The sequence below is a fragment of the Neopsephotus bourkii genome, unplaced genomic scaffold (genome assembly GCF_033783945.1).
Source record: "Neopsephotus bourkii isolate Nb327-2 ecotype Australia unplaced genomic scaffold, CSIRO-AGI_Nbou_v1 NB_631, whole genome shotgun sequence".
NCBI lineage: Eukaryota > Metazoa > Chordata > Aves > Psittaciformes > Psittacidae > Neopsephotus > Neopsephotus bourkii.
Window position 1 is genome coordinate 613,660 of NW_026901130.1, and position 24,617 is coordinate 638,276.

Below are 24,617 nucleotides of genomic sequence, written 5' to 3' on the forward strand. Positions count from 1 at the left end.
CCTTTCTCGACTAATCTCTTATTCATCCAGGAATCCTTCAAACAACTGTATTTTTACTTCAACTCAGTTAATCAAAGTTTAGGAATGCTAAGCTACAGAGAGAGAAGTTATACAAGGTTAAGTGGTACATTACCTTACCAATCAAGACGGATTTATCAAATTCAGCACTGTTATAAATGAAGATAAGCATTAAGCCAGGATTAAATTTGTCCTATCTCTTTCTGATACTGTTCTTGATTCTACATGAAGAGTTAACACTGTTCTTCACTTTAGGCACAATCTCAGCAAGTTGGTTGAATTTCTAAGTTGTTATAGTAAGCATTAATGGATCCTGATACTGTATCTAAGCCACAAAAGTTAAGCATATTAATCTATTACTTTGAAATAATGCAATTAGTGCATGTATCTTATGTTTGAGATAAACAGCTGTTTTGGCATGTTGCTAAAGAGCAATCTTTTCACATACATAATATGTATCCCCAGGTTAGAAGAAAAAAAAGATTTGGAATATATTCCATTTTCTTAATAAAAAACGATTAAAATGTCTTTTTTTTGTTATCTTCCATTCTTGATTGCAAAACATCAGATCAGGAGCCCCTAGGTCATAGTTTATGCTCCCGTCCTCACAAATGCAAGCAGAATGTTAAAAGAGAAACAAGAAAGACAAATTAATCAAGACACCTTTCCACTGCATCTGAAAAACAAACAACAGGCCAATTAAATTCCTTGAAATTATGAAGCTTTTCACTGATGGGATTTGACAGGTATTGTGTAATGCTACGAGCACTGCTCCGAATGTCTCTTTATAATATTTTAATTCTACACACCTCTCTCTAGTATAATTTTTAATGGAGGGCAATAAAAACACTTAATGTGTTGATTTTTCTACTCTCACAACTCTATGAATTTAGGTATTAGGGCTCCCTTACACTTTTTTAAGGTGGTGCTTAGTTTGTTTTTCAGGTTCAGTTTCTTGCCTTTTCCTCTCACTGTCAGGTGTCACTGGTTTCACTTGCTCCTGCTGCTGGCGACTGTCAGGCAGCAGCGAGCAGACGTCACTGTCAAGATTCAGTGATGTCTTCTGCTGACAGCTGGCCATGTCACCTGCAGGAATTTGGAAGTGCTCCACGACACTGTCAAGTGACAGAATTCCCTAGCTCTTCAAACAAAAGGTGTCGACAATGACAGCATCAGCTACTAGAAGTTGAGTCTGATGCTGTCTGCCAATTTCAACTTAACTGGTTTTTACAGGTGGTTTTCCCCTTTTTTCATAGCTTTTTATCTTGTGCAGTTTCTACACTTTCTTCTGGAGGAGCAGTGTCTACCTGCTCTTGACTGCCTGTCTGATTGTGTCTGTTATGGCCAAAAACTCTATGACGTCTACCACCATGGCGATGACGTCTTTGAATTTCAGAAGGAGCCTCAGGGTTCTCATTTTTTGAGTGACGACTGCCTTCATGATGGTGGTGGTGTCTGTTTCTGTGCAGGCTGTGGTGATGCAAATGCTGACCAGTTGGTTTGGGTTCTATCTCTGCTAGCTTTTCATCTGCTTTCTTTGTGATGTTTTCACATACAACATCAGTATCAGCTTCCTGCAAAACAGAAGCTTGCATTAAATACAAAGCAGGGAAGGGAAGGCCCAATTTTACATTATTTGTGCTACTTTGCTGAAAAAAATATATGAATGTATCAAAAAGAACCTTGTTTTACAACACCACTGATGACAAGACAGGGCTCTCAGTGCAAACTTACAGGAATTTGAATTCAAGTAGTTGCTAATAAGAAGCAACCTTTTTCTAAGGTCCGACATCTGGCCTGCCTGAGAAAACTCCATGATGGGATCAAAAACTGTTCATATCACTGAAGTTTCATGACTACATATGAGCATTTCTTGATAATCATTAAAGCAGTTCTGATCTTCAGTTATATATAAAACAATGCTATCCTCTTATAACGGTAACCTTTTAAAATTTGCCACCTTGTATTATCACTTTTTAAAAGTAACTGTTATATAAAGGAATAGTAACTATTACATACTTTAGTTTAAATGTAAACTAAAAAGAATAATAAATCAGCTTGGATTTGATTCCGTATGTTTAAGGACCTACCTGGCCCCCAAAACCAGATCAACTAATTGCCCATTATCTGTACGTAAGAGACAGATTATCCTCCAAGATTGCATTTAGACTTCTGAAAATTATTCATATTTCTATCAAGGTCAAGAACTCAGATAATCAGTGTATTAGGAATTAAATCTAATTCATTTTGAAAGCTTAAAAGCTCTACATCAAGACACATGAATTTGTAAATTCTAAATCAGGTCTTATTTTGATTAATCACACTGAAATTATTTTTTTTTTAACTGCCAGTCAAATCCAGTTTCCTTTCCTAGTATATACAGAATGAAATGAGAGAATACCGTGTAAGAGCAGTTTCCACACTTCTTTTCACAGTATGCAATTTTAATAGATTCTTCTACATAGTCAAAAGACAGGAAGGAGTAAGGCAGACCGAGATGATACACCAGACGGCCGCATCTAAGGAGAGAAAGAACTTTATGATTACATATATATAAACATAAATATTTCATCGTACTTTATTTTATTCACATCAATCAACACACACTGTACAGCCCCATGGTGAGTATTTCTGCGCAAGGAATTTACAGGCAGAAAGAGTATTGCTTTAGAAACATTTGCCCATTCAACTGCATTGGTCAGCAGCGTGCAGCGTGATTTCTGGCTGATGTAGTAACTCTACTGGCAGATGCCTCTAGTTTAGTAGCATTTAGACTAGCAAAGGCACACATTACAGACCAGTCTTGCTAACGAGGAGGACTGTTTAAATGGTGGTACAAATCGCCATATGTTGTCGCATCCTTACAAAGAATGCTCTGTGCAACATAACATGTATTTTGATTGGAATGTCCATTATGGATCATCTTCATTACTGATTTAGTGTGCATTAAGGGAACTCTCATGGTGCCTATTTGTCTCAGATCTGTACTTGAGCATTCTGATACGCTCTTGGCTACAAAACTAGTACAGTGAAAGGCAGAACTTGAGTTCAAGGGCACCTGGTGAAGTACCCCACCTTCAGTGTCAACACACAGTCCTCAAACCTTCTCTCCCTACACATGTGCAGTGCAGAACTAGAACCAGCAACAGGCAAAAACTGCATTTCCAGTAAAGGCACAATAAGACCATATACTTCTAGAACCATAATGGACCATGGCCATACCAGTTCATAGTGCAGGTGTACCCTATGTGTCAACAGCACAGAACTGTTCAACCTTTCAAATGCTGTGTGCCAAACATTAGCTTTGGAGTCCCTCCACAGACTCCATACAGCTGCCTTCTATTTGTCACACAACAAGAACCTCCCATACTTAGGCATACTTGCTGCTGTAACACACACTCACTTTCTGAAGTTCATCACAGTGCTAGTTTCATCCCACAGAATTAAGCTAATTTGTTCCATTTCATCGTATTACCCAAAAGCAGTTAAGTAACTTTCTAATTCTGTATTAGACTTAATTGTGCTTCAGTATGAACAGAGAATGTTCATTACAGTAATGTAATAGTAATTAGGATGGATGTATTAGAAGTGCAGGACTTCTCAAATAATTTCCAACACAAGGCTGAAAAATCAGGATTTCAATTAAAGAGCTATTACTGGTTCTGCTAAAAGGTACATGTCCCAGATTCCTATGATCAAAAAGACACTTTCTTCTGAAGTCTTAAGTTTCATCTAAAGACTAATTTTTCCATACGGCTACAAGACATTTTCAAAAACTTTGGTCAAAGTGATTTCACGAGAACTCAGATAGCTCTCCTCATCTGATTCTGCTTTTACATGCATGGATGTAATGAAGTTGCCTGAAAATAAAAACCAGTGTAAGTCCAGAATCATGCTGTCAGTCTCTACACTCAGTTATGTTAATCTAAATCCACATTAATTATAAAGAAAAAACTGTTTATCCCAAGCTTACTTAAACAGATTTGCTCTTATCGCCTCCTTTCTGCAAGCACTTTTCTTATTGCAACTCACAAATTGATTATTGTCTTTTTTTGTGGTTTAATTTGCACATCAGTGAAATAATATAGAGATTTACAAATCATTACTCTACAAATGCATGCAAATATTTCCCTGTGTTCCCCTCTAAACAGACCTGTCATAGATGAGAAAGTCATCTTTGTTTCCATTTAATTTAGTCCAAACGTCATCTTGCTGCTCATCTTGCTGGTAGACAGTAATGTATTCTGAAACGCTTTCTTGCAGTAGGTGAAATTTCCTCTGGGAATAGGACCCCTGATGATTGACAATGATATACGAGATGTTGACCAGTCCTTCATTCTCTAATTTCACTCGCAGGTCTTCCAATCTAGTGGATAGTGTAAAGAAGCAAGACCATAGATCACTAGAGAATCATAGGATTTACCACATTCAAAGGAAGTTTGCATGCTCCATCTTGCTTTTTTTTACACTGAATGTTATTTTCTCCTAGTTTTAATGACAAAAATCTAACACTACAAAAACATTCTTACCATTTGCCATGACTACCAACCGCGCTGTTGCCAAACCAGGCTCTACAATAGCTAACATGCCCTGGGTCCGGTCCTTGGAAGTAGAATGAAGCACTAAGTAAAGCAGACATCTGTTTTCAGACTGAATTCAATGTTGTTTTTCTTTTGGTTCTTTCACACTCTCCATGGTATAACACAGCTTATCTTGATATCTTTATTTAAATGCTGAGGTTTTGGTCACATAGCTGGTCAAAGAATGCACACTGTAAATACAACAGGGAGGTGAATAATAAAGAAAGCAAACCTTCAGTAAAAGGCCAATAGCTCTCTCACTCATCTTGACATAGCTGTTTTCTATAATAGCCAGAAAAAAAGATATTATGGCAACAGGGTCAAAAGGATAGCTGTAGAATATGTGCACAACCTGGCCGGCAGTTGCAAGTCTTTCCGTTTGGAATCCAACCATAAAAATCGTCTTTAGTCTATAGTACAGAAAGCTGCTTTCTTCCTCTACAACGTGGTTGGGGGTTTTGCTGGTTTGGTTTGGGGTTTTTTTTTTCTTTTAATATCCTTCCTATTGAATTGCTCTAGAAAACTTAGGCGTTTGGTTTGGGTTTTTTGTTGGGTGTTCTTGTTTTGTTTTTTTTTTCCCTCAATTTCAGGAAGTAATCTAGAGCTTGAAAGAGTCTTTAAAACCTTCAATAAATATACCGAATCAAACCTAACTACCTTGAAAGCCAACCACAAAGCTCACTTTTGACTTTGATGGAGCCAGAGATTTACCACCATTTTTTGTGTCTAGTTCTTCAAAAACTAGTAAAGACTTTCATAATATGAAGTCATGCAGCCAAGAGGGGAAAACTAAGATGCTATTACAGTGACTAAAATGAAGCTCTGAAATGAGCATTACAAATTCTTAAACCAAAATGATTTCACAATCATTAAATGAATCCAAGATAAGGGCTGTATGCAATTCCTGTTTGGGTCAGCTCAGAATTATTTTCTTGCTGCTGTTACTGTCACGTAAGCTAATTATTTACACAGAAGTAGCTTCTAGAAAACAGAGCCCAAAGTCCCAGTCTTGTATGAAAATGTAACACTGATGGTTCCCTTAAATGCTTCATCTTTTTTTCAAAAGGCCAGCTTTGACCTTATCTTTTTTCTTTAATATCTAGGACCTCTGAAGAGGGAAAAGCACATTAAAAGCACATGGGTTTATGTGCCTTCTCCCCTACAGATCTCTCATGAGAAATGAGTGATCATGGATCTCTGTTTCAGATGTTCTAGCCATGCCAGGGTATTATGATGTTTCTTGGCCTCAGCATCTTGGCTACATTAATCATCTGTAGGTGACTGAAGTGTGGTCTTGAGAAACTGTTCCTTTTGGTTTTCATTAAAGTCAAGTCAATCATACTTCTGTGTAAGGACAATCTGGAGAGACTACCTCTCAGTCAGGACTAAGTCAAGAGATAATCTGAGCAACTGGCACAGAACACTACTGCTGAGAGTTAACCTGGTCACTGGGTCATACATGCCAGCTGGGATGGCAGTATTTGAGGAAGCTAGAGTTTATGGAGTGCATACGTATGTAGTTGGACACGTGTTATGCTCAGATGGCATTAAAACATTGACCAGTTCATGTTTTAACAAAACCCAGGAAAAATATTTACTCTTACCTTGAAGCCTGCAGCACACACAAGTATCAGCTAGCTTGGAGGAGAGCCACCACTGTCACTGACCCCCTAGAGTTCAGCATTGGATTTTCCTCCCCAATATGCCATTCTGGGGGTTCCTTGCAATACTGGCTCTCTGTCCCTCCCCCTGGGAGGAGACAGAGAGCCAGAACTAGCCCCAGCCCTGCCCACATGGCTGGGCTTTGTCTGAAAAGAGAGAAAATAAACAAAATGAGAAAAAGTTCAGGCTGTTTCCATAACAAAACACACAGGAATGTTGGCTCCATCCAGTTAAAAAAAAAAGTAAAATAAAATAAATTCAGCTTCTCTGTTTCCTGCTTGATGTTGTATCTTCTTTCTCTATTTGCAATGGAATTCCCCAATAATAATTAGGTAGCATTTTTTTGTTGTTGTTGTACATAAACAGCTGAAAAGTAAGTGTTCAGAATGACTGGATTTTCTTCTAATGCCACTATTCAGACTATGCTTTTTTCCTCTTTGTGACTTTTTTCTTGAATGCTTTTAACATTTCCATGATTGGAAAGGAGCCCTACTACTTGTGTTTCAAAATCAGTTTTGCTAAGCCTGTTTATGCTAAGAATCTAGACTAGTTCACTCCAGGTTCCAGAGTAGCTCCACTGACTTAAAAGTTACTTGCATCGACAGGCTAATGCAGTGCACAGAACTACAAAACCTGGCAGAAGTTTATAAAGAAAAAAAAGCTTACAGATTTTTACAATTCAGTCTGTGGCATTTGGGAACCATCAAGAAAAATCTCGGAAGGACTCAGGCACTAGAAACAATTTTGCAAAAACAGGAGGTGAAAACAGATTTTCAGGATTCCTCAGACCTCACAAAATCTTCTACCCACACTTAGCAGGGATTTACAAAATGTTTATGAAAATCAAAGCATATGAGAAACCCTGCAATTACCTTTCCCTTTTATTCCATTAGCTAGTAATTTTGGCTTAGTATGTTCATAAAAAACCTCATTATTGAGAAATACATAAAATATGAAACTCCTTCCCAGTATGTCCTAGGTTGTGAAGCTGGTAATTTCACCACTTGCATCAAAGTCTCACAGTAAACACAGAATGTTTTGGAAACACTGATTTCTCATAAATAACACTTGTGCTTACATCAATCTTGTTATATTCTAAAAAAAAAAATAAAAATCCAACATTTTAATAATTAATTTTTTAAAACAAGAGACAGCTGCTGCAGAGCCAATATCATTTGTGACATCTGTCTGTCCCTAATGTTTCTTTCCTGCAGTTGTGCCAAAAGCATTTTAGGTACAGGACTTTGAAGATTAATCTGTGGTCCAACAGATATCAACACGGGCAGTTTTTCACTCTTTCCACACATCTGGAAATCTGCCCACCTTTACAGCCATTATAAACACATGAAACTCCTGTGACACCTTGAGATCCTTCTATGCCTTTATGGCCTTCTACAGCACTAGCATAGAGCACCCAGCAACAGCTGTTTCACCCCGTGAGATTCTGAATTATACTTCCCTTCTCATTTCAACTCTCTAGTTGGTTTCCAATGGGAATTTCAACAGTCAGCCCTTTCAGCCAAAGCAACAAGCAGACACGCTGCCAAACCTTAAGTCATGGAGTTATTTCACAGCAAAACCAGCACACTTACCCACTCCTCCTCCCCCTCTTTGGCAGCTCTGCTTAATGCTGCTGCAGAAGAAAACTGTGTGGGGAGAAGGGCTGTGGTATTTATACTGCTCTTGTTTATCTCACTTCGCAGATACGGTTCAAAGTTCAGGGAGCTCATTCTGCATGACCTTGCAAGCAAAGCAAACCCCTTTAGCAAAAGTAGCCAAAATACTTCCCTGTTAACTAATTCCACGTGGAAACGGTTCCTGTTGCAGAACAGCAAGGTATTTTTAATACAAAGACTTTGGATATCAGCGTATGTATTTTGTTGGTCTCCCCAGCCAGCAGGAGTTAGTGGTACAGTCAGAGGAGGGGCGTGGGGCAAGGACTCATTACTTCCCTAACACAGTGGTAACCAGAGTGAGGGGGGAAGTTACTCCTCTATTTATAAAAATGCTGAGCTAGCAGGTTTTTCTCTCATGTTCTTTATCTGGTATTTGCCTTAGAGAATGGCATGCCCCGTCTGAGGGCATGTGCAGTACAGAGCTCCTTTTGCCCAGCTGCTCTTAATTATGTCAGCCTTAAAACTGGTTTCTGTAGGACCTGTCAGTTTAACAACTTTGGTTGAAGCTTAGAGTCTGGATCTTCAGCCATTAAAATCAGTGTAGCTACATGAAAGCCATGAAGCTCTACCAACTGGCAACAGCCACTTAACTCTGTATCTTAATACCCCCATCACTGAGGTCTGTGCAGACATTCAGGTTAAACTGTTTCCTTATTCTCCTTCCTCAGTGAGAGAACTGTTTATGCATGGAGTGTTTTATTTTGGCAGCAGTTTGCTTGAGTTTCATTTCCTTCAATGTACATGTTATGTGTGTTTATAGAAAAATAAGTGTTTAAAAAAACAGTGTGCTCAGAGTTTAAGGTGGTGAGATTTATACTGCTTAGTTCTATGGCCTGAGACTGTCTCCTGCACAGATGAGCTTTATGCTTCTGGTTGGGTGTGCGAAATGGAACTGCGACCTTGGGGTTTTTCCTGTAGAAGTCCTATGCTCAAGTCAGTGGAAGGAAGGAAGAAAGATCTGAAGTTTTATTCAGTAGTCTCAGAGGACATGTTGCAGAAAACAGACATCAGAATGGGACTGAATTTTTTTAAAGGGTAGAATGTGCTCACATTCCTGATATTGTCACGGAAACACATCCTTATATTCTTTGCCAGGTTGGGAACAAGCCCTCATAATTGTGATGATGTCCTTTACTATTACAATGGTAGACTATTTGCTGGGCCTCCTGCCTCAAGGTAGGGTGTTGATTTTCAGTGCCAATAAAGCTCTGCAAGTCTGGCTGGTAGTAAGTATTTGGTATGCATCGTATCTGTCAATTCCTAAATAAGCACTGACAAAGACAAAAATAAATGAAGCAGGTACAGATCCATTAATAGTGTGAGAAATAAAGCGCAGCTCAGTAGTGATCAACATTGTCTCTTGCCAGTTGCTGCAGCACAGATGGAGATACTACCAAATGCAGAGCAATAGCACATCCCATTTCTTTTTCAGCTTTGTAGAGAGGGCCATGCACAAGACTTGATAAGTGCTGAGCCTACAAGCTGTATCTAATAGCACTAAGGGCTGCTGAGACTAGCAGCTCACAAGCACTGAAGAATAAAGGGTCTAGAGGGAGTAAACTGAGCTGAAAAAGGTAACTTAAAAAACAGCTACCTTGCAATGGAAAGCAGATTGAGGATGTAAATGTACAGTGGTCACTACTGAGAAGCTGGTATTTCCTCCCACATAGTATGCAGAGACACCTGCAGACCCTTGGTTCCCATATAGAGAGATGAGAAGCAGCTGTTGTTAGCAATTATCACTGGGCTGATAGATACTATTTACTGTATTATTTATTATTACCTTATCTTTACTATAACTTTTATAATATTAAGGAGAGCTTAACTACATCCATAGTGATAAGCCATAAACATCTTGCTTTATAACATTCACCTTACCTTAGATCACTGTTCTGCTTCAAGATTCATTGAGGGGAAAAAAGTTCCTTTGTCTTAAAGCAAATATTAGGGAATTTTATAATGTTGGCTGTGAGTGTAGATAGATCTAATTCAGCAGTTTTGGAAATTCATAAAATCTAAATAGGTTTAAACTTTGGTCTGATGCATTACCCATTCTGTGCGGAAAAAATACACTTTTTTGTTTTACAAACAGTAGAATAAAGATGTTAACAATTGTTAAATTATTACAGGCTACTTTTAAAATTGTCTGACCATTCCAGTTCTTATATTAACCCCTCTTAGATTTGTAGGCCTCTGTAGCCTTTTGTCCATAGCTTCTAAATGAATAGTTGCCTTAATTTTGCTTCCACTGCAAGTATATTCTTTTTTGTTGAGTATGTTCTGATCTCACTGCAGGAGGTAGTTATGAACTCTAATCTGGACAAGTCTCCAATTTCAAATAATAATATTTATAATTATCATCTTGTTTCTACTCACTTTCTTATCTGGGAGGAGTAATGGTCCTGGTGGAAATAACAGCCCCTTTCCATTCCTGCTGAACATAAATGATCCCCCTGTTTGACATGTTTCAAACTGTTCAAAGCATCACAGCACAGAAATATCAGTGACCTTGGAAATTAACTGATGTTCATAATTTCTGTTATCTAGATTGGTAATGTATATGTTTCTTTAAAAAAACCAAATGGATATGGAATTACAAGGCTGTCAGTAACTGCGTGCTGGTAATGTCTGCTGGAGCGATTCGCAACATCTGCAAATAATGAGAGGACAGAGATACAGCTCAAATTTTATCATAAGACCTTAGAACTTCAGCATCTGTTTTGCTCTTGTGACTGAAGGATGTCACAAACAGGAAATTCAAAGTCCAGTGGCAGATCTTAAGTCTCTACTGATTCTCCTCATGTCTCCTCATTTTATAACAGTGTCATTGAGTCAACTCAGTGCAGTTACTCATGCTTTATTGTGGAATAAACTGCAACAAGAGCAGGCTGTGGAGGTTTACTTTAATGGCTTACATAAGCAAGTTTCCACTTATTTATGAGGCCTTAAGCTCTTGATAAATGCTATAAATAAAAGTGTAATTTAAGTGAAACCAAGAAGATACATTAAAGTAAATATAGCAAAATAATCAGAACCAAAAGTTCATTAGTTAAAGTAACTCCAGAGGAAAGGGTCATGGTGCAATACTGGTCTCGTGCTCCCATCATGTGAGAACTGGTGTAGCGTCAGATAAATAAATGCATACTTCTCCGAATTCAAAGGAAGCAACAAAAGCTGACATCCTCTGATACAAGCCTGGATATTGTTTCAGTGAATGAAGGAATATCTGATACATCCAATTGTCTGCTTAAAAACAATGTGAGACTTAATGGAGTTCTGTTCTGTTAGATAAACATTTTATTTTTCTGTTTGGAAATTCCATCATAATAATTAAGTATCTTTCTCTCTTTAAACCAATCTGAAGCACGCTGTAATTAGCAAGGGAAATATGGGGTTTTATCAGACATGTCTTAAGTCATAATCACTACACACATTACAAATGCAAACTGACCCTATTTGCTGAACACCTACGTCTATTCTGCGTTCCTTACTGGCTCTGTTTATTTCTTGCATTTATCCTGCAATCACTCTATCTGCCTGCAAGTTCTCCATGTCACCTCAGTGGGCCTAAAACCAATGGTCCTCTTACCCTTTGAAGGAAGGACAAATTGGCTGACGATACCCAATAGATGGTTAAGAAGATCACAGCTGTACAGTATCTTCTGTATTTTTGTATTTTTCAGTGTATTCAGTTACTACTTGGCAGTCCTGTGACCTACAGAAGAAAACTGAAAATTCCCTCAGTTTGGTGTGATTCTGCTTAGGCTCCTAGTTGTGGGGGTAGTAAATCAGGAAGAAACAAATGTAACCATGCAATGCCTAAAGCAGGGTATCTGTACAGGTCCCCCATATGCATCTCATACCCCACACAATGATCAGTGATCCCTTCTACAGGAATAATACAGCTTCACTAGGAATCCAGCAGGCAGCTTTGGGCTTTCCAATATGGTGCCTTGAGTCAATGCATAACTAAAGTGATTAAGGATCTGGACCAATGAATACAAAGTTAAGCAAAACCTTGGGTTTTTTTCTGTATTCTCTTTACATTAACAGAGCAAGTCTTCAAGAGAGTGTAACTATTACCGTAACTTCAGCAATACATACAATTCCCATTAAAGTCTTTATACCAAATAACTCTCTTTAGAAAATGGGAATGAAAATGAATGATCAGCTAAACCCACAGCAGTTCATTCCAGGTGACTAGAAATGCTTCTCACCAGAAATACCTGTACAAGCAAGTTTTTGTTAATTATTGGTAACAGGTCATGCAAGCATAGTTCACTGCACTGAACCCTACCCATGGAATGGAAGTCACAACATCACAGTACATGGGATTCAGTGACAATATACAGTGAACCTTCCAGGAAGTTCAAGTCTGTTCTTTGCTTATTTGTGAAATACAAGAACACTGAAGTGAAAAGTGGGTCCAGCTAATGAATAAGAGGAATTTGTATAAAAAAGTTCTCTTTCAGGAAGTGTTGAATTGTAATTAAAAAGTGGATTGCATACTTTTGGTTAAATTTATTTTTGTGGCTCTATATTGCTTTATTTTCCTGAGAGTACAACAGTGGCTGCAAACATCATGGTCTGCAAGAAATGTTAAGAGAGCTTAGGGACAGATTCAGATAGCCAAGTGCATAGTGGAGATTGTTTTACATTAAATGGAGTCTGACAAACTAAACTAATTATGGCTTCAAATACATGATATTTGAGGTTATCTGTTTTGGAGACTTTTCAGATAGCATAGTCCTGGAATGCTGAACTGTGGAAAAAGTCTTGTTTGCCCTTCTTAGGACAAGAGTATGTGAGTGTGCCACCATGTATAATGAAGGTACATCTGGCTAAATCAACCACTTCCTACTGTTCTGTATATCCCAGAAGTCCAAAAGCAGCTACCACTTCAGCATCAAAGCACTCTAAGTAGTAAATTGTGAACTCCTGAAACAATTTGCAGATTAAATAAAAAGTAGATAAGTCTAAGGGACACTTTTTACCCAAAATATACTTTGCTACTGCAGCACACAGGAAGCTGAGGATATCAGCCATCTACTCCCACCATGAGTAAAAACCACTTTCACAAAAAAGGGGCCTCATAGCACAATAATAAACTCCAAACACAAGACCTCATATGGTCTCTGTAGATAAAGAAATATTGTAAGCCAATACTGGCCTTCTGAGGACTGGTAGAAGAACTGAACTGTTTATTATATGTGTTACACATAAAAGCAGAGGGAGAGCTGTGCTAATACATATGCTTGCAACAATCAAAGCCTGAACAGACTGGTTGTCTCCTTCTGATCTTTTAATGCTGGTTGAAGTCTGGAAGAGTCAGATCTTTATCTGATTTATATCAGGAAACATCATTTGATATGTGAGGAGGACCTCATACCAGCTATCGTACAGTAACACCTTTCCTGTTGCTTCTCAGTTCCATTATTTAAAAGTCAGCAATAGTGACTAGTATTCAGCCCTGCCTAGATTTTAGTTCTGTTAACAAAGCTATACTGGCTTACAAGCTGTGCCTTCAGGAGATAGTACTTTATTAAACATTCAGCAGCCACAGTCCAGTTACTGCTATACAGCTATTTGGTATCTACAACCCACACTCAGACCGTAACAGCTATGCCTACAGCCAGCTGGATAACTGCACACATTGTGGAAGTGCTACATTCTCACTGATAAATAGACTGGAATAGTTTTAATACTAGATACAATGTAGCTGTAATAACTTCATATTAACCGGTCAAAAACCTAAAGTCACCAGCTTTGTATTTCCATGTATTTCCCATTCTCCTGAAGAGTTCACATTTCTGTTGAAAATTACAGTCATTAACACACATTTCTTCTTGTGTATTTTGAATGACATATGTATAACAGAAGTCCCTAATCTGACATTACAGTCCTACATTTTACTTTCTGCAGATGCTGTTCCTGAAGGTAACAATGAAGAAAAAGTAAAATCTTGAATATAGGGTATTATTGCTGTATTATGCTGACAATGGGCCAGCAAAGATTGGAGACTGTTGTATCTGAGCTGCCTTTACACTGTCAATCTTCCTATTTTTCCTATAGCTTTGGTCTCCTAGGGTTTGGGTGGTTAAGGGAAAAGTCAAAATCAGTAGAACTGTAACAGCATTCCATAATGAAGGGTGCAGAACTCAACACAAAGGAAATAACTCAGTGTTTGAAAGAAAGATAAGTGAGAGCAGAGAAGATATGACGACATTTTGCCTGAGGATGCCTTTGGAAGTCACCTGGACAAGCCACTGCACTGAAAAGACACAAAAAAATCTGCCTTGCAAAATTCACGCAGCCACTACTGGCTGCTGCTGTGAGATTCCCTTATTTCATATGGTCACATGTGCTCTCCCTTATTTCATATGGTCACATGTGCTCAGATGGACCTCCTGGCTTGCCTGAGAATTCACACTGAATGGGCTTCATATTGTGTTCTCTTATTACAGGCAGTAACAGCAACACCCACTTCTGAGTCTCCTCAGCCCCTTCCAAAAGCGCTGGTTCAGCTTGTGGAACTTGAAAAGTGAGTTCTGATCCTGACAAGAAATAGTCATAATGTTATGCCTCAACACCTCTCCAGTCAACAAAAGCTTTCACGGCTGCTCATTTGTAAGGATTTTTGTAGAACTACAGGAGAGATGAGTACCAGGCTGGCATTTTACTTTGGTTAAGTCCTCATCTCTAACTGACCTCTATTTTCACTTTTTTAATGGTTGTCTCTTAGCAGGAGACATGTTCAAAACATTAGTCATGCATGCCTTATATTATTTACTGGCTATTATTCTTAAAGTCTTTAAGAATTGGATGTAAGGAGTTGGTGGTATCCCCAGTAGAGCCCAGAGTCAGTGTCTCATGTCGGAAGAGCTGAGCAGCTTCCACAACTGTCTGTGACCTTCAGCATTTCATGCAGGCCTCTAAACTGCAACTTTTTCTTGTTTGAAAAAAAAAAGGAAAATAAACAAATTAAAACAAAGCAGACATTTGTGCTGACTTTGCATCACAATCATTGCCAGATTTCCTGTAAAGCCCCAGGAAGAGGAAACAAAATATGAATGTGATGTGAAAAACCTTGTAGCACTTCAAAAACCATGGCAATAAAGCTGCAGGACATTGTCTCCAACAGAGCTAGCAGGCATTCAGAAGGAGGGACAGATCAAAAAGCTAAATGCATAAGTGATCCCATGACTGTAATAACAGTGATAATTAAAAATAAATGCTTTTTCAATTATATTCCACTTTTTGCAGAGATTTTTAATGATGTATTGCTTGTAAAGGTTTTAAGTTAATGATAAATTGTTTTTCGACTCTTTTACATGTTCTCAAGGTAAGTTACAAAATGCATAATTAAAGGACCACCTGGCATTTCAAACATCTAGTTGTGCTGAAGCCAAATGCAGGACTTCATTCTCCATGGTTCAGGCAAAATGCTGTGCAGTCAGCAGCTCAGGCACTGCTTGAGGCTTATGGTGTGGATTGTGCATGAGGCTGCTCTCAAGAACTTAAACGACAGAACAGAGGGTGGATGCTCCAACAGGACCACATGTGCTTTGGTAGCTGCTTCATCTGTGTGCCTGCAAAGGCAGGACTGAAGTTGCTGTTATAATCTGCACAGTTGCAGTCAATGTGCCACGTAGCACACATGGTCTTGCACGGATGGAAGATGCACTTAATGGATGCAAGGCTGTGCCAGAAAGAAAATACTTCTTGAAGGAAAAAGTCTTCCCCTAGATGCTGTGAAGAATCATTTCCAGGTTGCCTGATTTTCCAACTTTTTGTTGCTCTTGACATTACCTTAACTGCATGTGGGACGTTTCTCTGATTGTCCCCAGCTTCTGAAGTAAACTTTCATCTACAGTGAAAATTTTATGCACCTATCAGTCAGACGTAATTTCTCCCAGCAATAATATAGTCCATAGGTCTATGGTTTTCTAGGAAGATTATGTGGCCTGAAAGAAGGAGTAATCTCAGATTATCTGCTAGTGTTTCTGAAAGTGCAATACATAGAACTGCAGCACTGATAGTGGGCTAGGTCAAAGCCTTTTTTTTCCAGTTTAGCTTTAATCTTTTTCAGACCCTCTAGATTTCCATGGATTATTAAAAAGAGATTAAAAAAAAAACCACATTTCATGTCTTGATGTGCTATGTTCACTGCTATCAAAAAACCCCCCCAAAACCACTTTTTCAAATCAGGTTACATATTTCCTTGTGAAAATCTGGGTTACATCTGAAGACGTAGTATCTACATATATGAAATCTTTATAAACTGTGTGTGTGTATGTTTTTTCTAATCATGATGCAGAATGCATACAATACAAAAATGCCATGGTATGTATGTATTTTAACAAGTAACACAGATTACTTTCTAGCAAAGGTTTTCCTTAAGAAGTTTCCCAGAAAATACTGATCTAGCCAAGGCCTGCTGAATTTTTTCTGGGAGCTGGACTAGATGACCTTTAAATGACTCTTCCAACCCAACCTGTTCTATAATTCTGTGATTCTATATTCTGGGATAGGAGGAAAAGATAGCAAAGTACTTCACCCTATTGTTATTTAAGCAGTAAGCCACCATGCGATTCTTTTAGGTATGCTTCTCATAATTCTGAAGAATCAAAATCACTGTGGTTTTAAGACTGATGGACACTTAATTCCTTAGACTTGCTTCTTCTTCAGATATTTAAAATAAAATATGGGAAAATATTTGCATAAGAACACCAGAATTCAACCACCCTCTCCTGCAGCACTCACCGGACACTGACCTCCCTAACTTCACTGGTCAGCTGATCTTCGTGGAGTCACAAACACAAAACTTGCACAAAGGCAATCAGATTTGGCGTGGAGCTTGTAGGGCAGCCGATAACACTGGGTCGATACAAACACACACCCTGTTCAGCATGTTACAGTTCTCAATTGTGTTTTTACACAATTGAGTTACAAGAAATGTTTTGGCTTCCATTAAATCCTTTTATCTTCCCTTCCTTCTTGAAATAGTATAGAGGAGGACTACCAGAATAGCTCTCTGTCAGAGGCACAATCCATGGTTATTTTCCTTCAAACTTTTATAAACAGTCACTGGTATTGTTCCACTAGGCATACCTATCAAAGGGGCTTTGCAGAAATATGTTTTTCTTGTGTAATAGCACACATCTGGCTTGCTCTGGGCATAACAGTAAAGGCTTTTCAGGCACAGAACAGGTCACTGTACAATGGAGACGTGTCGAGTTGTCTGATATAAATTTCTTGCAAATGATTAATATCGCTACAGGAATGTGCAGTTGATTTCGTAAGACTTGTTTTAATACTACCACAAAGGGCCATATCATAGCTAACTAGATTCTGCACCTCCCTGAGCGAATCCTTTGGCCTTCATGTGGGACAACGTGGTGGGAGACCTGGGTGTGTAATGCATGCACTCAGCAGCTTCCAAACCTATCTGGTGAGCCAGACAGAACTCTCCAGAAAGCTGGGTGTAGGTCACAGCCTGCTACCTACTTGCCCTAGATAAGCTAACAGTCCTTTTTGGCCTTCAGTCATAACCTGGATCAACCGCTTCTGCAAAATAACTATTTCATCGATCCTGCACATAAGTACGCTTTCTGAATACTTGGTTTCACATCTGCAGCTTATTATTTCCTTCATTTCTTCAGACAAGAAGGGTTTTCTTTATTGAAGATGGAAAACATATGATTCACGCTTTCCTACAATGAGTTCAGTGCTCATTTTTGTCTGTTTACTACGGCTTTCCCTGGGAGAGGGAACCAACACTTAGTCTGGCTGGATGCTCTCTGCCTTGTGCAGCACCGACGTGAGAAGCCCAGAGGTGGAACAGAACATCTGTTCTTAGTATTATTCCCGAACTCAGCTGAACTTTGTGTCCAGAAGTGTACCAGGTTATCTTAATGAAGACAGATTTCTCCAGAGTGTCACTGAGGCGTTTCTGGAAAAGGAAAAAACAACACTGGGTGCTTTTAACCATACAAATGGCTAACACAGATTGGACTCAAGACACAGATAAAGATCATAGAATCACAGAATGGTTAGGGTTGGAAAGGACCTTAAGATCATCAAGTTCCAACCCCCCTGCCATGGACAGGGACACCTCACACTTAAACCATATCACCCAAGGCCTCGTCCAACCTGGCCTTAAACACTGCCAGGGATGGAGCATTCACAACCTCCTTGGGCAACCTATTCCAGTGCCTCACCACCCTAACAGGAAAGAATTTCCTCCTTATATCCAATCTAAACTTCCCCTGTTTAAGTTTTAACCCATTACCCCTTGTCCTATCACTACAGTCCCTAATGAAGAGTCCCTCCCCAGCATCCCTATAGGCCCCCTTCAGATACTGGAAGGCTGCTATGAGGTCTCCACGCAGCCTTCTCTTCTCCAGGCTGAACAGCCCCAACTTTCTCAGCCGATCTTCATACAGGAGGTGCTCCAGTCCCCTGATCATCCTCGTGGCCCTCCTCTGGACTTGTTCCAACAGATCCATGTCCTTTTTATGTTGAGGACACCAGAACTGCACACAGTACTCCAAGTGAGGTCTCACGAGAGCAGAATAAAGGGTCAGGATCACCTCCTTCGACCTGCTGGTCACGCTCCTTTTGATGCAGCCCAGGATACGGTTGGCTTTCTGGGCTGCAAGCGCACACTGCTGGCTCATGTTCATTTTCTCATCGACCAGCACCCCCAAGTCCTTCTCCGCAGGGCTGCTCTGAATCTCTTCTCTGCCCAGCCTGTAGCTGTGTCTGGGGTTGCTCCGACCCAGGTGTAGGACCTTGCACTTGGCATGGTTAAACTTCATGAGGTTGGCATCAGCCCACCTCACAAGCATGTCAAGGTCCCTCTGGATGGCATTCCTTCCCTCCAGCGTATCAACCGAACCACACAGCTTGGTGTCATCATCAGACTTGCTGAGGGCGCACTCAATCCCACTGTCCATGTCAGTGACGAAGATGTTAAACAAAACAAGGTCCCAACACCGATCCCTGAGGGACACCACTCGTTACTGGTCTCTAGCCCGACATTGAGGCATTGACCACAACTCTTTGTGTGCAGCCATCCAGCCAGTTCTCTATCCACCGAGTGGTCCATTCATCAAATTGATGTGTCTCCAATTTAGAGACAAGAATGTCGTGTGGGACAGTGTCAAACGCTTTACACAAATCCAGGTAGATGACATCAACTGCTTTACCGCTATCCATCAGTTCTGTAGCCCCATCATAAAAGGCCACCAAATTGGTCAGGCAGGATTTCCCCTTAGTGAAGCCATGCTGGCTGTCACCAAGCACCTTTTTGATTTTCATGTGCCTTAGCATGCCTTCCAGGAGAATCTGCTCCAAGATTTTGCCGGCACAGAGGTGAGACTGACTGCTCTGTAATTGCCCAGGTCATCCATTTTCCTCTTCTTGAAAATGGGGGTTATATTTCCCTTTTTCCAGTTGTTGGGAACTTCACCTGACTGCCATGATTTTTCAAATATGATGGCCAGTGGCTTAGCAACTTCATTTGCCAGCTCCTTCAGGACCCGCGGATGGATTTCATCAGGACCCAAGGACTTGTGCACGTTCAGATTTTTAAGATGGTCTCGAACTAGATCCTCTCCTACAGTGGGCCCAAGGTCTTCATTCTCACAGTCCCTGCATCTGCCTTCCAAGACTTGGGTGGTGCGGTCAGAGCCTTTGCTAGAGAAGACCGAGGCAAAGAAGTCATTCAGAACCTCAGCCTTCTCCAAATCCTGTGTAGCTAGTTCACCCGAGAGCTTCCTGAGGGGGCCTACGTTCTCCCTAATCTGTTTTTTATTTGCTATGTACCTGTAGAATCCCTTCCTGTTATCCTTAATATCCCTAGCCAAGTTTAATTCTAACTGGGCCTTAGCTTTCCTAACCTGGTCCCTAGCTTCCCAGACAACATCCCTGTACTCTTCCCAGGCCGCCTGTCCTTGCTTCCACTTTCTATAAAACTCTTTTTTCATTTGAATTTTCCTCAGGAGAGATGTTTGGATGTTTGGATCATTTGGATGTTTGCTTAACATTTGTTTCTCCTTGTGTAAATAAAATGCACTGTAAGCCAGGTTACTTTGAGACTAACAACTAAACCATATTGTTTTGCAACATAACTCTCAGAAATCCTAAAGGTAGTATGCTGGGAAACGCAAACCCAAGAGAGGAAAAGGAGAACATGAAAAGATCAAGCGCAATCAGTCTAATTTTATATTTAAAAAGCTATTAGGACAAAAAACTCCCACCTGACCTGACAGTAAAATGAGATGGATGAAGTCATAGGAAAAAAGTAAATAAAGAAACCTCTTTATATTGCATTTAAAAACATAATTACTGATAAAACTTTCTTGTACTATTGTACTATAAAACACTGCAGTCTTAGAAGTTTATGTATTAAAGAGTGTATGAAAATTAAATTGAATGTCTATTATTTATGTTTTGTTTGATTCTGTAGGATTTCTGTACTGAACAGCTGCCTTAACTTCATAGGCATTAACATTCTTAGTCGAGGATAAACTTGGCAAAAAAATCACATACATGTGGCATAGGAACAAGTGAGAAATTCACAAACAAGTTAATTCACAGGAATTAGGTGGGCAAGCTTGTAAGACATGTATCCACTGTGTGCAGCAGCTCTTCTGTGGACATGACTGACATAGAATTGAGGACATATCAAATTGATGACCATTGTGTCTGACAAGTTCTATTATTATGCTGGTTTATTGGGACAAATGCATTTTAAACTGGTGACAACACATGAAGCACTTGCAGCTCAGGAAGCCAAGCGCTGCTGGGCTGTATCAAAACCAGCACGACCAGCAGGTCAAGGGGGATGATTCTCTCCCTCCATTCTGCTCTTGTGAGACCCCACCTGCAGCACTGTGTTCAGCCCTGGGGCAACAACACAAAGAGGGAGCTGGAGTGAATCCAGAGGAGGCCACAGAAATGCCCCAAGGGCTGGAGCAGCTCTGCTCTGCTGACAGGAAGAGAGAGCTGGGTTGTTCAGCCTGGAGAAGAGAAGGTGTCTTGAGACCTTAGAGCAGCTCCAGTGCCTAAAGGGGCCGACAAGAAATCTGGAAAGGGGGTTTTGACATGACAAGGCAGAATGGCTTTAAACTGAAAGAGATTTAGATTGGACTTTAGAAAAAAGTTCTTCCTTGTGAGGGTGGTGGGGCATTGGCACAGGTTGCTCAGAGAAGCTGTGGCTGCCACATCCCTGGCAGTGTTCAAGGCCTGGCTGGATGGTGCTTGGAGCAACCTGGTCTAGTGGAAGGTGCCCCTGCCCATGGCAGGAGGTTGGAACCAGATGAACTTTAAGGTCCTTTCCAACCCAAACCATTCTATGATTCTGTGGTAAGTATCCCAGCAGCTCTGCAGGAGCCATTAGGTGCAGGCTGGCTGTTTTCTTTGTCAGCTGTGGATTCTTGGAGTTAATAGGACAGCGCTGGAAAGGAGCATCATGGAAAGGACCAGCAGCCTTGGTGGTCAGTACTTCAGTGCAGCTTTTGACACAGAATCACAGAATCCCAAAGGTTGGAAGGGACCTCAAGAGATCATCTGGTCCAACCCCCCTGCAAGAGCAGGGTAACCTAGAGTACATCACACAGGAACTTGTCCAGGCGGGCCTTGAATATCTCCAATGTGGGAGACTCCACAACCCCCCTGGGCAACCTGACACCACTTCATATAACCATGGAAGCAGAGTACCTCGAATTGGAAGGGACTGGTTGAGCATCAACAAACCCAACTGCTTGCTTCTCGCAGAACTCCGGGAACTCCAGTACCACTCTAAACTATAAAAGAAAACCAATACAGTGTGCATGTCTTGCATGGAAAAGTGGTTGTGCAACAGGGACGGCTGGTTCACGGGGGTGGAGCTGAAGAGAATCCCCAAACCCCGAGTCCGGTCCGTGCGGGGCTGTGCCGGCAGACCGGGTTAGGGGTCGCAGCCCTCGCACAACACCCACTGCAGACTGCGCAGACAGAACCAGATACGGCCGCCCCCCGCCACCAACCAGCGCGCACCCACGTGTCTGCCCGGACTGTGCCGCCTGTATGGGCGGCCGAACCGCGCGGTTGTTTGCCCGGGCATGTCACTCCATTTCTAAAGCCGTCGAACGCGTCCACCCGACGTTTGGCAATAATAGCGGCGATCAATCTGATCTCGCTGATGATTTAACTGACGCCGCCGCCAGACACCAGCCTTGCCCGGCCATGGGTGGGACAGCCGCGGCCGCCCGCCCTCGGCCACACCACCCTCCGGCGGGCACGGCGGGTCGGACACAGCTACCGCTCCCCGCACTCCCAGCCCCGCCTACCCGGCGGTCCTCTCGGCGTCCCCGCTAACACCGAGGGCCGTGCCCCTCCCGGTGCTGTGAGAGGCGCGGACTACAGCTCCCAGAGTACACCACGCCAGCAGCCCCCCCCCCCCCCCCGCATGTGAAAGGTGAATGCTGCCGTCACTTCCTCAGTGCGGTGCAGGCCGGGAATGCGAGTCGCTATTGGCCGGCGCCCGCCCCGTTCTGCAGCGTGCCGGGGAGCAGGAAGCGGCCGCGGCGGAGCGGGCTCGGCGGGGCGGCCGTGCTCGAGGTGAGTACCCGGCCGGACCACCTTCCCTCGCCGCGGGGCGCCGCGCAGACGGGCCGCGACCCGGCTGGGAATCGAAAAGGGATCGATTTAATGCGCGCTTTGATGACGTAATAGGGGCTAACGAAGCGGCGGTGCTGCGGAGCGTATGGCTCTGGCCGGCGCCGGCCGGGGCCCTCCCCGGGGCGCTACGTGGGACACTCATGGCCGAAGGCGGCCTCTCGCTTTGCTCTCGGGGCGCCCGTGCCCGGCGGACGCTGAGCGAGGGCTAGGCCTTCCGCCTTCTCCCGCTCCTGAACTGGGCGGGCGCTCATTGGCTTCTCGGCCTGGGGCAGGCTCTACCGCCGCATTGTGATTGGCGGGGGTGGCGCTGACTGCCATCAGCGTCCTCCAATGGGGCCAAGGTGTGGCCGCGGGAGGCCGTGGCTCGGCAGTGGGGGCTCCGGGGCTGGAGCGCGTTGGGGGTGGGGGCGCCTGCGGCCGCCGGAGACCAGCCGGGGCGGGGACCAGCCGGGGCGGGGACCGCGGGAGCCGGAAGAACTGGGGGGGGGGGGGGAGAGCGGCGAGGGGGTGAATGAACGGCCTTCCTCCGGCTTGGGGTGCGCTGTGGTGCAGCCCGGCTGTTGCTGAGGCGGCTCGGGGGAAGCGGGACCTCGCGTGTGGTAGCTATGGGGGGCGGGGTTTGCCCTGTCCTGCGGCGGCTTCTGAAGCGTGCGGCGAAGCTCACAGGAAGCCCTCGCTGCTGTGGTGCCTGGAAGCGACCGCCGCCACCACACGCCCTTCGGATAGCGCTTCCTGAGGCGGCTGCAGCCAGACGGCGGTGGCTTGGGCAGAGCTCTGCGGGCTGCTTCGGGGTGTCTGGGTGGCCGCAACGCTGTTCTGCCTGTCTGCATTCTTGTGCGACCAATGAGGGCAAGGACAGGTGTCGGGTGCTTAAAAGATGAGTTACGGTTGTAATGCACGACCGTAATAAGATGGGTTCACAGGGTAGATTTGTAAAAGCGGATGTGCAGATCATACGCGTGACATGAGATGTGCTTGGTGTTACATGCTGATAAGGTTAAGTTAGTTTTTTACTACCTTTCCCAAGAAAATAAGCTAAACAGTCAAGTAGTCCAGTTCCCAACACTTGTGTGTAAGCCTACTCGTAAGTGGCAGTTTGAATCACTTCTGCCTGCCTGCCTTGCCCTCGTGCTTTTCTCAGCGGTGTCATTCACTTATTCCCCCAAAGTCATGCTCCTACTGATTATATGCTGTTCTGTTGGGCTTCTGCAATATCACTGAGTTTTTAAAATGTGAGTACTCAGTGAATGTTGCAATTGCATTTAGGTATGCAATAAATTCACACATTTTACTAGTTCTTTGTTAATTCATGACAATAAATAGCTACTGTAAATTGTATGTTTTCTTATTCATGCTTTTTAAGTGTTCTAAGACAAAAACTTCTTAGACTTTATAGGGGTGAGAGGTTACTCCATTATTTTGAGGCTTTTTATGGTAACATCCCTCCAATCATTCAATTTGGAAATAAAGTGTATTTGGGTAGGTGGAAATCATGAGAGCTGGAGGCCAAAGTATTGTTTGATTTAACTTCTAAGGAATTACGTGTTTAACTGCAAGTCGTCTGTTTTTATGAAGTGTCAAAAATATGCAAAAAGAATTAAACAGTGAAGAAAATGGCTGACAACTTCCCTTGTGAGACGATATGGAACACCAGATGGCAGAGAAAAGGCAGGAGCTGCTGGTCATCTGTATTAAGCCCGTTGTTACAGATGAGATGAAGTGAATGCAGTAGCAGCAGCATCTCCTCTCTTCCACCTCATCTTCCCCCTTGTCCTCACAGGCTGGTCTCCTCTGACCCTTGTAAGACCCTGATAGGTATTTCAGCATCTGCTTGGCAAAGCAGTAATAGCAGCTGCAGGTAGGCTTCCATAGGTGGTTGGTTCTGCTATTCTTTTTTCATGTTCTTGGCAAAATGACTTCTTTGTGTGCCATTTTTTTCTGAGACGCAAAGAGCATGAAGTTGCGGTGAAACAGCAATTCCACAATTTCTTTATGACTTTTAAGAAAGTCGTAA

At 42.2% G+C, this 24,617-nt stretch overlaps 1 protein-coding gene across 2 annotated transcripts; it reads right to left on the reverse strand.

Annotated features, from left to right (window-relative positions):
- Positions 1 to 251: 251 nt before the first annotated feature.
- SELENOP (selenoprotein P) lies at positions 252 to 8,005 on the reverse strand. 2 transcript variants are annotated; one of them, XM_061352193.1, is made up of 5 exons: positions 7,853 to 8,004; positions 6,203 to 6,406; positions 4,172 to 4,384; positions 2,420 to 2,537; positions 252 to 1,592 (listed from the first exon to the last, which is right to left on the reverse strand). In XM_061352193.1, exons 2-5 carry the CDS (start codon positions 6,391 to 6,393, stop codon positions 948 to 950), a joined length of 1,167 nt encoding a protein of 388 aa, XP_061208177.1. In that variant the 5' UTR covers positions 6,394 to 6,406; positions 7,853 to 8,004; the 3' UTR covers positions 252 to 947. The 2 variants fall into 2 exon arrangements, with proteins under 2 accessions (XP_061208177.1, XP_061208178.1); XM_061352194.1 differs by having other exon boundaries at positions 868 to 1,592; positions 7,853 to 8,005.
- Positions 8,006 to 24,617: the final 16,612 nt, after the last annotated feature.